The sequence below is a fragment of the Entelurus aequoreus genome, linkage group LG16 (assembly GCF_033978785.1).
Source record: "Entelurus aequoreus isolate RoL-2023_Sb linkage group LG16, RoL_Eaeq_v1.1, whole genome shotgun sequence".
Classification (NCBI taxonomy): Eukaryota; Metazoa; Chordata; class Actinopteri; order Syngnathiformes; family Syngnathidae; genus Entelurus; species Entelurus aequoreus.
In genome coordinates this window covers 45,299,807-45,314,235 of record NC_084746.1, presented here as the reverse complement: position 1 = coordinate 45,314,235, position 14,429 = coordinate 45,299,807, and the positions used below count along the sequence as shown (strand labels likewise).

At 38.3% G+C, this 14,429-nt stretch overlaps 1 protein-coding gene across 6 annotated transcripts in view; it reads right to left on the bottom strand.

Moving 5' to 3' along the window:
* The window catches only part of LOC133631076 (partitioning defective 3 homolog), a 412,449-nt gene that overhangs the window by 301,118 nt on the left and 96,902 nt on the right, over positions 1-14,429 (bottom strand). For all 6 annotated transcript variants that reach the window (XR_009821393.1, XR_009821392.1, XM_062023105.1 and 3 more), the window contains exon 2: positions 9,919-10,020. Coding sequence is in view for 4 of the 6 variants with exons in the window: in XM_062023105.1 (XP_061879089.1) it covers positions 9,919-10,020 (102 nt within the window). In the remaining 2 variants the exon portion in view is untranslated. The remainder of the gene's footprint in view (positions 1-9,918; positions 10,021-14,429) is intronic.

Below are 14,429 nucleotides of genomic sequence, written 5' to 3'. Positions count from 1 at the left end.
CAAACCATTTTGGACAATTTCATGCTCCCAACCTTGTGGGAACAGTTTGGAGCGGTCCCCTTCCTCTTCTAACATGACAGTGCACCAGTGCACAAAGCAAGGTCCATAAAGTCATGGATGACAGAGTCTGGTGTGGATGAACTTGACTGACCTGAACCCGATAGAACACCTTTGGGATGAATTAGAACGGAGACTGAGAGCCAGGCAACTTTTGGTCGCTGATAAAAAAGCCTTGTCTGTACCGGAAGTAGCGTGACGTCACAGGTTGTAAAGCTCCTCACATCTGCACATTGTTTACAATCATGGCCACAAGCAGCGAGAGCGATTCGGAACGAGAAAGTGACAATTTCCCCATTAATTTGAGCGAGGATGAAAGATTTGTGGATGAGGAAAGTGAGAGTGAAGGACTAGAGGGCAGTGGAAGCGATTCAGATAGGGAAGATGCTGTGAGAGGCGGGTGGGACCTGATATTCAGCTTGGAATGACTAAAACAGTAAATAAACAAGACATATATATACTCTATTAGCCACAACACAACCAGGCTTATATTTAATATGCCACAAATTAATCCCGCATAACAAACACCTCCCCCCTCCCGTCCATATAACCCGCCAATACAAATCAAACACCCGCACAACACACTCAATCCCACAGCCCAAAGTACCGTTCACCTCCGCAAAGTTCATACAGTACATATATTTCCCCAAAGTTACGTACGTGACATGCACATAGCGGCACGCACGTACGGGCAAGCGATCAAATGTTTGGAAACCGCAGCTGCGTACTCACGGTACCGCGTATCCAACTCAAAGTCCTCCTGGTAAGAGTCTCTGTTGTCCCATCTCCACAAGCATGCGTATCCAACTCAAAGTCCTCCTGGTAAGAGTCTCTGTTGTCCCAGTTCTCCACAGGCCAATGGTAAAGCTTGACTGTCATCGTTCGGGAATGTAAACAATGAAACACCGGCTACGACGTAGCCGCTACGTGTTTGTGTTGCTGCAGCCGGACGCTAATACACCGCTTCCCACCTACAGCTTTCTTCTTTGCTATCTCCATTGTTCATTAAACAAATTGCAAAACATTCACCAACGCAGATGTCCAGAATACTGTGGAATTTTGCGATGAAAACCGACGACTTAATAGCTGGCCACAATGCTGTCCCAAAATGTCCGCTACAATCCGTGACGTCACGCGCAAACGTCATCATACCGAGACGTTTTCAGCAGGATATTTTGCGGGAAATTTAAAATTGCACTTTACTAATCTAACCCGGCCGTGTTGGCATGTGTCGCAATGTTAAGATTTCATCATTGATATATAAACTATCAGACTGCGCGGTCGGTAGTAGTGGCTTTCAGTAGGCCTTTAATGGCTCTAATTTTTCCATCGACTTCTAAATGCAGCTTAAGTTATTTTAGGCATGTGCTTACGAACAACAAATATGACTAATTCATTCGTAAGTAAAGACCCAGGATATCCCAGTGGTTAAGACTGCTGACTCAGGTTGAAGGGTGCTGCGTTCGAATCCCGGTTGGGTTGACAGGTAATTTACAAAACCGGCTGGAGGCTTCAAGGTGACATATATTGTACTGCGATGAGGTGGCGACTTGTCCAGGGTGTACCCCACCTTCCGCCCGAATGCAGCTGCGATAGGCTCCAGCACCCCCCGCGACCCCAAAAGGGACAAGCGGTAGAAAATGGATGGATGGCATTCATAGGTATGTATTTATACTGCAACTGTGCTGCTCACTCAGCCGTTACAAAAATTAAAAGGAGTAATAAAATGTTGTCCATTTAAAAATGTTTATTCTGGACCTTTGTCGTCAATGTCGACTCATCGTTGCAGCCCTAGTCCGTCCACATCCGCTATGTCGCCAAGATAAAACTATATTATCTATAAAATCTGTTTTGTGTGCATACATAATTTTTATTAGGAAAAAAATTTGCTTTTTTTCAAAAAAATTATAATTCAGTTTTCGTTAGATCTTTTGGAACGAGTGTACGCAAGTGCCAGAAACATACTAAAAATTCAAACAATGACAGGACTCGCATGGCAATGACGGAGTGATGGCAGGCGCAGCTGAGCGACACACGCATCATGTTTTGAAGTCCTGGCATGTTTTGAGGAGTGTGCATGGGGACGAGTGTGTCACCTGACACCCGACATGGGAACATTTGTCCAGCGGGTGGCAGTTTGGGAATGAATTCAGTCGGACAAGAAAAAAAGAGAAGGCAGGAAAAAATGATGGAAAGATGGCATCTGGAAAAAAAAAAAAAAATCCATCAAAGCTTCCAACTTTTCCTGGCAGGCGACTCAGACACATACTTTGAAAGCGTACTGTGTGCTTGTCTTCGCTCTTTGCTAATAAAAGAGTTCATGTGCCACGATGATGGGCTGGGCATTCCTTCCACACTTTAAAAGTTGGGCTGGATGGAATAAAGTCCGGGGGATGAGTCACAGCTGCCAGGAGGACTACCAACATGAACGTAGGAGCTGCCCTGTTGTACCCCATAGACCAGACCTGAGCAAATTAAGGCCGAGGCTTTTTAATCTGGCCCGCCGGACATTCCCAAAAAATGTTTTTAGATCTTTAAGATGGAAACTGAAGCTGCCATTATGATGTGCAGTGATGTTTTCAAATGACCGTAAGTCTTGAACTATACAAAGTATTTCAATGGTTGGAATCTGCACTCTTGCATGATATAGTAGTTACTATGGTAATCTACGTCACAGCACCTCAGACGAGGCACCAAACAGTGTGGGTGGGGAGCGTTTCCACAGAGTGTTTCCAGAGCGGCCAGCCTGAAATGCGGGTGTCAGGGACAGACGCGGAAGAAGATTTTTACAACACAGTTCTAGAACTTTGTGATTTATCAGATGTATCAGAAGTGTGTTTTTTTCCCTTCGCTTTCATATTTCGCTATATTTGTTGAATTTTTGTTGTATTTCACTTGATTGTAAAATATGTCGATGGAGAGGGGGTGTGACGCTCATATGTTGTCAATATTCGATGTTTTATCGTTCATAGTTAATATTGTAAATCCCACATTCTTTATTTGCATGTACATTTTGGGTGTCTCATTCAGTAAAAAAATGTGAAATTCCATTCGGTTCTTTAAGGCGGCCTGTCATAACGTGTTTAGCATTCAATCAGACATTATCGTGAGGTTTTGTATTCGTGTTCCTAAAAATAGATATACCGGCCCCCAGACACATTTTTTTCTCAAAATTTGGCCCACTGAGTCAAAATAATTGCCCAGGCCTGCCATAGACCAATGTCCTGTACATGGGATTAGGCCTGGATTTGGCTTGGTAGCCTTCATTTGTCACAAGTGTCCATATGACAACGTAAAAACCTAAAAGTAATTTTTAAAGGCTGTTTTAACATGAATATGTGTCCCTACACCCATAAAAAATATATATTCCTCATTTGTTTGCTACGCTTTTGATAACAGAGACATTAAAACCCTAACCCTTAAAGGGGAACTGCACTTTTAACAATTTTGACTACCATTCACAATCCTTATGAGACAAGAACAGATGTATCATTTTTTTAAATGCATTCCAAGTCGTAAGTAAACGTAGATAAAAGTCAATTAACAATGGAGCTAATGGGAGCCATGATGTCATTGCGTCTATTGCGCCCATAAAACCCAATTAAAACATCCAAAAAGCGCCAACAATACTCCATTTACATTTTGTGAACTAAATATTAACCAAGTATTAGCAATAGTGGTATGATACGCACTACCCTTAAGGACCTACATTTAGCAGAGAGAGGCAACTGGCTTATGCTGCTGTGTTTAAGTTAATTCTAGATCATAAATCATGCCTCTCACCTGGATAGTAGAAGGGTGTAGCCATAAATTAAGAAGTTGGTCAACTTTGACCAGACCCCGAGTTTGAGAGACAGGCCCAACTTTTTTTTTTAACCCTTCCCGACGATTATGAGTAATTCTTCATCTAAACGGGAAGTTATAAACATCCCATCCGTCGCCATCCCAGCGAGAGCAGAAATTGTACAGTAGCTGTTTTATTATGTTTGTTGTCTTTAACAAATTCTGCCATGAGTAGTAATCAGTGACGATGAAGGAAAAAGCAAACGTTGTGATGCGTTTGTGAAATTAATGCGCCGCCGTATGTTTAAAATTAGCACAATACGTACATATTACATGTTAATATGAATGTGCTTGTTACTCAATTTTATACATACTTACAGCATGTGCATAAAATATGTAACGTTGGTGGAGGTGTGGGATGTTTTTTTTAGAGCGTCTTATTATGAATGGTATTATGAATGTACCTGTTATTACATTACATATATACTTACAGCGTGTATATAAAACGATGAGGCGGAATAAAGCAAATCCCAATGCCTTCAATGTTAGCCGACTTTTGCTACAGCAGAGAATGCATGTGCATGTACGAGCCAGTCTGCCCCACAACAAGAGGATAGAGGAAAAGAGGAAGCTCATTGACTACAGGGCAAACTACAATGGCGGACTCGCACAAAGCACTTTGGGTACATTTCTACCATTAATTGTCCATGCCTCCATGGTTTAATTTCAAATTTTCGGGACTCATGCAGATCCCAAATACACAAAAACAGGTACCAATGTGTAAGAATAGTTGGTTTTGCATAGTAGGGCCTCTATGTGATCGGTATTGGTATCGGATGATCTTACTCAAGGAAAATGGTAGAATAATGGAGGAATCGGCAGCATGTTCGGATCATCCCTAGTTACAGTGTATACTGCAGTGTTTCCCACACATTCATTTATTTGTGGCGGCCCGCCACGAAAGAATTAAGGCCGCCAAAAAAAAATATTTTTTTGTCCTGTCCAGCTTCTCAGGCAAATCATATAGTTGATGTAGATGCCCATATCGGCTGTTCAGATTTACTTTACAAAAGAGAAGTGTAGGATCAAGATTTTTGGAGCTCTTTGTTCAGTGGATCAGATGTTTGATGAAGCTTTGTGTCTATCTACCACCACTACTGTTTTCTGTTTATTTGTTACTGACTGTGGCAGGACACCTCTGCCTCTGTTTCACTTTATGTTGCTGGTAAATAATATGGTTGTAGTAGTAGGCTAAAGTTAAATTATTTAGTAAGCACTAATTAAAGGGGCAGAGCTTTAAGAGACATTTTAGCTTTTATATTTTTTATAAGATATATTTTATGTAAGAACCACAATTAATAAATATATTTCAGTGAATAACTTATTGTTCAAATCTGTATATAAATATGTACATAAAGTGTTGTAATTATATTGTAAAATGGATGGATGGACGTTTAAAACAAAACTGTTATTATTAATTAGTAAGTATACATTTTTTGAGCCTTTTTAGAGAAAATCATATCATTGTAGTAAATTATGAAAATTACTCGATGATGTCATGGTGACCACGCCCATAGCCACGCCCCCACCGCCACAGGTATCTTGGCAGTTTATGGGAAACACTGTACTGTATGCAAAAGGTGGATACAGTACACAAAAGCGCATCATGGAGACACACACTCTGTTGGGAGAAACAACAGCTCATTAACATAAAAAAATATGGAACCTCGGGCTGGACGATTATGGCAAAACAATCATGATTATTTTGATTTATTTTGAAATTACGAACAATTATAGAATTATTAATTAATTTGAAAACATGAGTACTTATTGTACCACCAAAAAATTTGTAACGAGTAAACCACACCAAGTAAAATAATATTAGTCATAAATATAATAAATTAAAGTCAAGATTGCATTATAAAAAACAATACAATTTAGTTTTTCCGTTTAAATAAATATATTTAAATATATATTTATATATTATTTATATATATTTATTTATTTATATATTCACCTTATTGCTTTTTTATCCTGCACTACCATGAGCTTATGTAACGACATGTCGTTCTTATCTGTGCTGTAAAGTTCAAATTTGAATGACAATAAAAAGGAAGTCTAAGTCTAAGTCTAGTCTAAAGTTTTTTTTAAATCATTGTTTGATCTTTTTTTTTTTTTAAATTACCACCGCACAGTGTGTATTTTTTGTGTCATTATAAACATTTGCAAAAATACTCATTTATTAGTGCTATACATCTTTGGACAATTTTGACAAGTATTTTAAGTGAAAGCATAATAATTTGGTTAAGGACAGTATGCTTGTGTAAGGTGCTTTATTTTGTTAGGGTAGTTAGACCTTATGTTGCGCACAGTTCTGTTATTGTTACGGGGCAAAGTGTGCTACTGTTCTGAGCGTGACGAATAAAGAGATGACTTGAGGCTGTTAAAAAAGAGGGAAAGCCTTTTAACGTGTGACTGCTTTCCTGTTTGTACATTGATGGTATGTGTTGTGGGTGTATGAATTGTTCTTGCTACCTTTAGCAAGTAGTTTAGTAGTTTAGTCGCTGTTTCAAGTGGCTGTGTCAACATTGTTTAGTTCAGGACAGGGAGGTTAAGTGTGTCCGGGATAAATGAGCGGTACCGGACACATTTCCCAAAATAAATGTTCCCTCTCCTCACAAAGACAGCATTTGACTCACATTTAAGTCACTTTCCCTGATATTCTGCCTTTCACATCGAATTCTGTTTTATTGGCCAATTCAGTGATTCCGTCTGCGGTTACGTTGACGCAAAAATCATATGATCTTACTTTTTTGTTGGGTTTAGTGATTATTGATTAGGCATATTAACGTTGTTTCAAATAAAAAGTAGTAGTGATCTTTTTTCACTAATTTGCACATCTATTTCACCGTTGCAAGCTCCAGAATTTACATGCCTATCTTTTTTTTTTATTACAATATTTTTATGATTGTGGATGTCATAAACTCAATGACAACTATTTTGGATTAATTGTCCAGCCGTAATTGAACTTGCTTGATGTCAAATGTGTAATTGTGTGCTGCAAGTCACATTTGTCAAACAGACCTCAAAAATGGCAGCAATAATTATTCTATGGCTAAGCAAGAGTTATGTTTACGAGCATCTTTTTTTACTTTAACTCCTGCAGTTACTTTTAGAGTTCATTTTAAAATGGTACTAATTGTTTTTATATGATTGCACCGAGGAGCCCCGCCCTATCTTATTGAGATGATGCAGTGCGTGCATCACCAACCCACGGCTCTAGAGCCTTAGCACTGCCCTAGTGGCTCCCTGGACCTCTTTCAGAGATGTGTGAAAATGGAAAAAGATGATGAAAAAATATATACACTTTGAATATATTTTTTATTTTACTAAACATGACACAAACCTCCCTAATTGTTAGAAATCCCATTGTTTATGTTATACATGCTTCACTGATGAGAGTATTTGGCGAGCACCGTTTTGTCCTACTAATTTCAGCGATCCTTGCACTCACCATAGTTTGTTTACATGTACAACTTTCTCTGATGCTGCCACAGAAATACGTGTTTTATGCCACTTCTTCTTTGTCTCATTTTGTCCACCAAACTTTGTATGCTGTGCGTGAATACACAAAAGTGAGCTTTGTTGATGCCCTTATCAAGCATATTTGGTCAGTGCATGACTGCAAGCTAATTGATGCTAACATGCTAAATAGGCTAGCTGTGTGTACATATTGCATCATTATGCCTCATTTGTAGGTATGTTTGAGCTCATTTAATTTCCCTTACTTATGTCCTCTGTGTATTTAATTTGTCTCATGACATATTATCTGTACGTAATATTGGCTGCATTTCTGTGTTGTTTGTGTGCTATGTTGTTCCAGACCACAGCAAACGTTACCCAGCTTGCAAAGATTGTAATAAATCCATTAGAAGAAGACAGCCTGCCGTTTCCTTTTACTTGTACAAACACATCTATAACTTTGGCCATTCTGAGCCAGTAATTTCCAGAACTTCTCGTCCTGTGAGAAGCCTCCATTTTACTAATGATTTCCAACGTTGCAAAAATGTGTCGAATAAAAATTAAAATACAACGTTTCTGTCAACGAAGATTTGCGCCAGCCTTTGACAGTAGGCTAATATAGATAATATAGACAGTTACATCATGTGTTGCCTTCATTATAAAACTTATATAAGGCTTTGAATTTTTTGCGGCTCCATAGAGATTTATTTTGTTGTATTTTTGGTCCAATATGGCTCTTTCAACATTTTGGGTTGAAGCCCCCTGACTCAGTGGGACAATGAGGTCTTCAGACTATCTCCTCCCGGCTGTCCCTAAAGCCAGACACAAAACCAAAAGAGATAGAGCCTTCTCAGTGGCAGGGCCCAGACCGTGGAACAGCCTTCCACTATCCATTAGATCCTCCCAGTGTCTGAGCCAATTTAAATCTAGGTTAAAAACATATTTTTACTCTGTGGTGTTCAAATCCACTTAGGCAGGATATCTTGGTTGTTTTATTTCTTGGCTTATACATGTATTTATTTACTATATTGTAGTATTTTTAGGTGATATATTTTGCACTTCTTTTAGGGTATATATTACTATGGTATTTTATTCATCCTTCTGTGTTATAATGTAAATGTGACACTAAGTACACTTTTTTTTTTCTCCCAAATGTGTTCTTATGTCTGTACAGCATGTTGGCCAACTGGGGTTGTTTTTAAATGTGCTTTATAAATAAATAAACTGAACTGAACTGAATAAACTCTACACAACTCTCTGTAGATGCAGACACAACCTTTAAGACTTTAAAGATCCTTGTAATTCAGGAGTGTGTCAGAACCTGGGATGGCTGCTGGCTTTTTTGTATCTGCACTGCAACATAATTTCCTAATTGTGGGATAAAGAGTCAATGCTATCCTTACCAATGTCAGTCCCTAAACACAGTGCAAGCCCGCTCTGCTAGTTTCAGCACACGACTGCAAACACACGCGCATGCAAGCAAACACACACACACACACACACACCAGTGTTTCCCACACATTCATTTATTTGTGGCGGCCCGCCACGAAAGAATTAAGGCCACCACAAAATTATTATTATTATTATTATTTATTTATTTTTGTCCTGTCCAGCTTCTCAGGCAAATCATATAGTTGATGTAGATGCCCATATCGGCTGTTCAGATTTACTTTACAAAAGAAAAGTGTAGGATCAAGATTTTTGGAGCTCTTTGTTCAGTGGATCACATGTTTGATGAAGCTTTGTGTCTATCTACCACCACTACTGTTTTCTGTTTATTTGTTACTGACTGTGGCAGGACACCTCTGCCTCTGTTTCACTTTATGTTGCTGGTAAATAATATGGTTGTAGTAGTAGGCTAAAGTTAAATTATTTAGTATGCACTAATTAAAGGGGCAGAGCTTTAAGAGACATTTTAGCTTTTATATTTTTATAAGATATATTTTTTGTAAGAACCACAATTAATAAATATATTTCAGCGAATAACTTATTGTTCAAATCTGTATATAAATATGTACATAGTGTTGTAATTATACTGTAAAATGGATGGATGGATGGACGTTTAAAACAAAACTGTTATTATTAATTAGTAAGTATACATTTTTTGAGCCTTTTTAGAGAAAATCATATCATTGTAGTAAATTATGCAAATTACTCGATGATGTCATGGTGACCACGGCCATAGCCACGCCCCCACCGCCACAGATATCTTGGCAGTTTATGGGAAACACTGCACACACACACACAAGCTGCCATCAGCACGCTGTACAACATCCACACAAAGTGCCAACACAATCAACCACTGGTGGGATTGGAAAGAACACGAGCAGCAAGAGTGTTCCTTCTCTGATCATTGTAATGAAAAAGGGAAATTGTAGGCAACGCTAAAAGTTATCGCACTGTGGCGGGAGATGACAATAGGTTCTTGGTTCCTTTTGTGTTGGAGGCCAATTGTGTAGCAAAACAAAGGCGTGACTCACGCCACAAACACACACACAGAGCAAGTTCAAACATGGTGGATGTCCAGCGTTATCAACCTGACAGCAGCAGCCTTACCCGGTCCTTGTCGTCAACCACGTCGCAGAGCACGTCATCGAGGTCCAGGATGCCGCCGTCGCCGTGCTCCAAGCGGTGCACTTGTAGCCAGTAGCTCGCATCCTACGACAAAAAAGAAAGACGAATTGTCATTTTGATGGATTATTATATCAACAAAGAAGTGTCTTCAAATAAACAGTAAAGGCCTACACAATGACAATTTTAAACAAGCTTTTATGTGCAACCACAGCTTCATCTGCTGGTTATGGCCCCAGATTATTGCCCCTTTTATCTGGACATGCATTAAAATTTAATGGCTACTATCTTAGCTCCTGTGCAAAGTTGTGTTTTTGTGTAACTAGAACAAAACGTTTCACCATGCAGGAGATTAGTTGGCACATTAAAGCAGCAACGTCCCTATAAATAAACAACCAAGCTTCCCTCCTGCGCTTTTAGCAATGATTGTAATCTCCTTCATAGTAGCATTGGTGGCAGCAAATCCAAGCATGTCCACAATGTCGCACATACGTCTTTGCAAGCCAGTAAACAAAAATAACTGCTAGCAAATGTCACACAGCTAAAACGGCAGACGCGGCAACGCTTCAAAGTTGCGGAGATGTTCAGTTAAAAGGAAGTTTGAGATTTTTATCTTAACTTCTATTTTGGTCTTCGTTTCCTTTTTTGGCCCCTTGGCTACATGACATGTTAAATAGGGTCAGACTGAGGTCCTCAGGCTGTTTGTGTCCAAAACAAATGCCGCCACGCCGTCGTGAGATGCTCCGTGTCACATGATAGCATCTCCAGGCAAACAGGAGAATGTGTCTGGCAAAGTCATTCACGCCGCAAAAATATTCACACGGGGGCTACAACGCTACACTAGCGCCTGCTCTCAGGATAAGACCACCTGCTTGAAGGGGACTTTCACAAATAGTCCTATTTCAACAATTACGTTGTTTTTGGTCAGTCTCAATAAAAGTAATCAGCATTTGTAATTGACAATCCCACATATTATTGTAGTTTCAATACATAAAATTGCACACCTACATTTTTAAATACAGAGAGCATTACCATCTTGTAATTAAAACCATATTTCTCATCACATTATACCATATCACCAAGGACTGGTTTCCCTGCTGGACTCTAGAAAGAGGTTCCGCAGCCTACGTAGCAGAACCTCAAGGTTCTGTAACAGCTTCTTCCCTCAGGCCATGAGACTCTTGAACGCATCATAATAATCCCCCCCAAAACAGATTAACTCGCTGGAATATAAAGACTATATAACATACATCCATAAACGTGGAGGCATATGCAAAAGTGCAATATATTTATCTGTACAGTAATCTATTTATATCTGCACCTTATTGCTCTTTTATCCTGCACTACAACGAGCTAATGCAACGAAATTTCATTCTTATCTGTACTGTAAAGTTCAAAGTTGAATGACAATAAAAGGAAGTCTGTACCAGCTTTACATTAGACTTAGACAAACTTTATTGATCCGCAAGAGAAACTGTTCCAGACAGTAGCTCAGTTGCAAAGGATGGAAAGGGTAAGGATGGAAAGGATAATGCACTCAAGGGCACAAAAAGAGGGCGAAAGGTATAAAGTAGACTAAAAATTTACCATAGTAGCAATATAAAATAACATTTATGTAATATTTACATATTATATATACAGTATATAATATATACTGATATATTATATTTTTATAAAATATATACAATATATAACAAATCCCAATTACCATGTACAATATTACAGTATATGTAACAGCTGCAGCATAAAATAGAGAGTAGATCCAGCAGAAAATATTCATTATAAAGAGAGGTAGCTAACATAGAAGCGGTCTGGTAATAGACAGATATCATCTATTGCTGTATGGCGAGTGATTGATTATCGATCCACAAGGGAAATTGTTCCACACAGTAGCTCAGTTACAAAAGGATGGAAAGGGTAAGGATGAAAAGGATAATGCACACAAGGGCACAAATAGAGGGTGAAAACAAAAGGTATAAAGTAGACTAAAAATGTACCATAGTAGCAATATAAACTATGTAATATTTACATATTATATCAGTATATAATATATACTGATATACTATATTATTATATAGTATATACAATATATTATACTTGTATATAATATTATTAATATTATAATTGTGACTATTGATGCTACAGATATTAGTCATGTTTCATGACATTATTGTGGCATAACAATGATTGTTACAACTACAAACGTTGCATTCAGGAGTCTATGCTGGCACTTCCTGTTTGTTGAATTACTGTCCATAAATTGTGCAGTAATGTCGATATTTATGACATCGTTAAATAAAGCACATTCTTATAGCTTTAAGACCTCTTGTATTACTCACTCCTGTATATTGATCACACATAATAACGCACAAATGGTCAAATCAAAGAATCATGTTTGGTTCGTCCAGCGTGAAGTCATTGAACGCAACACATGGGCTAGCATGTCGCTAAACTAACCAAGTGCTTCCGGTCATTGAATCGATCTTATTAATAATTCCCCCCCGAAATAATATGAATAAAAAAATAACATTGACTTTAGGTCGTTAACGTAACGTGATGACGTACCGTGATGACGAGAGACTGCGCAACCGCTGCTTATTTGCTGGCCTGCGAACTTTATAAAAAAAAAAAAAACGTTCTTTAGCGAGACACTTTCAAAGCACAAAGACTGACGACAACGTCCACTGTCACAGAACCGCAGACGGGACGGGACAAGGACCCATAAAAGAAAACGGAATTGCCATTAAGGTAGCGGAACAGTACGAAAAAAACGCAAAGGAGAAGACAAGACTACAAGAAGAAAACACACAAATGTCCAAAGAGGAAGTGACGTCATACAGGCGCGCAGCGCCTGAGCAAGAGGATGAAGAATGTTTGGAACTTGTCCACCTCTTCAACAACCTCAAATGTTTCGACAGAATCTACCTGAACAATGTCCTCATTGACATGGAGGTAATACTTCAAATATTATTGTTATTTTACATTTTAGTCATGACTGTTAATTTCCACTTTATTATGCTTAAATGTCCTCATCAACATGGGTAAACACTGCAAATATTACTGTTAAATACAATTTGAATCATTACTATTATTTTACACTTTGTTTAAATGTTCTCATTGAAATGGAGGTAAAACTGGAATTGTTTTCTTTTATACATTTTAATCATTACTCTTAATTTACGTTGTAACATATTTAAACAGCTTTATTGATATGGAGGTAAAACTGCAAATATTACTGTTATTTTACATTTGAACCATTACTGTAAATTCACCTGTCATGTTTAAGTGTCCTCAAAATAGTATATATGGTATATATCATTATTTTTCATTTAAATGATAAATGGGTTGTACTTGTATAGCGCTTTTCTACCTTCAAGGTACTCAAAGCGCTTTGACAGTATTTCCACATTCACACACACAGCATTTTATTATGTTTAAATGTTCTCATCAACATGAAATAACACTGCAAATATTACTGTTAAATACAATTTTAATCATTACCATACTTGCCAACCCTCCTGATTTTTCCGGGAGACTCCCGAATTTCAGTGCCCCTCCTGAAAATCTCTTGGGGCAACCATTCTCCCGAATTTCTCCCGATTTTCACCCGGACAACAATATTGAGGGCGTGCCGTGATGGCACTGACTTTAACGTCCTCTACAACCTGTCGCCGCGTCCGCTTTTTCTTCATACAAATAGCGTGCCAGCCCAGACACATGTTGTATGTGGCTTCTACAGACACACGCAAGTGACTGCAAGACATACTTGATCAACAGCCATACAGGTCGCACTGAGGGTGGCCGTATAAACAACTGTAACACTGTTACAAATATGCGCCACACTGTGAACCCACACCAAACAAGAATGACAAACACATTTCGGGAGAACATCCGCACCGTAACAATATAAACACAACAGAACAAATACCCAGAATCCCTTGCAGCCCTAACTCTTCCGGGCTACAATATACACCCCTTGCTACCACCAAACCCTGCCCCCCAACCCCCCGCCCCCCATCTCCCGAATTCGGAGGTCTCAAGGTTGGCAAGTATGATCATTACTATTATTTTACACTTTGTTTAAATGTCCTCATTGAAATGGAGGTCAAATTAGAATGTATTTTTTTTACATTTTAATCATTACTCTTAATTTACATAGTAATATATTTAAACAGCTTTATTGATATGGAGGTAAAACTGCAAATATTACTGTTATTTTACATTTTAACCATAACTGTAAATTCACCTGTCATGTTTAAATGTCCTCATTGACATGGAGGCAACACTCAAAATAGTATAGTAATATTATTTTTTATTTACATTTTATTATGTTTAAATGTCTTTTGATGTGCAGGTAAAACTGAAATGGGATAAATGGATGAATGGATGGATTTAAAATTGTTATTTATTCAAATGTCCTCATTGACATGGATTTACAACTGCAAACATTTACTTTGTATAATGTTTAAAGGGGAAATTCATTTTTTCCAAAAAAA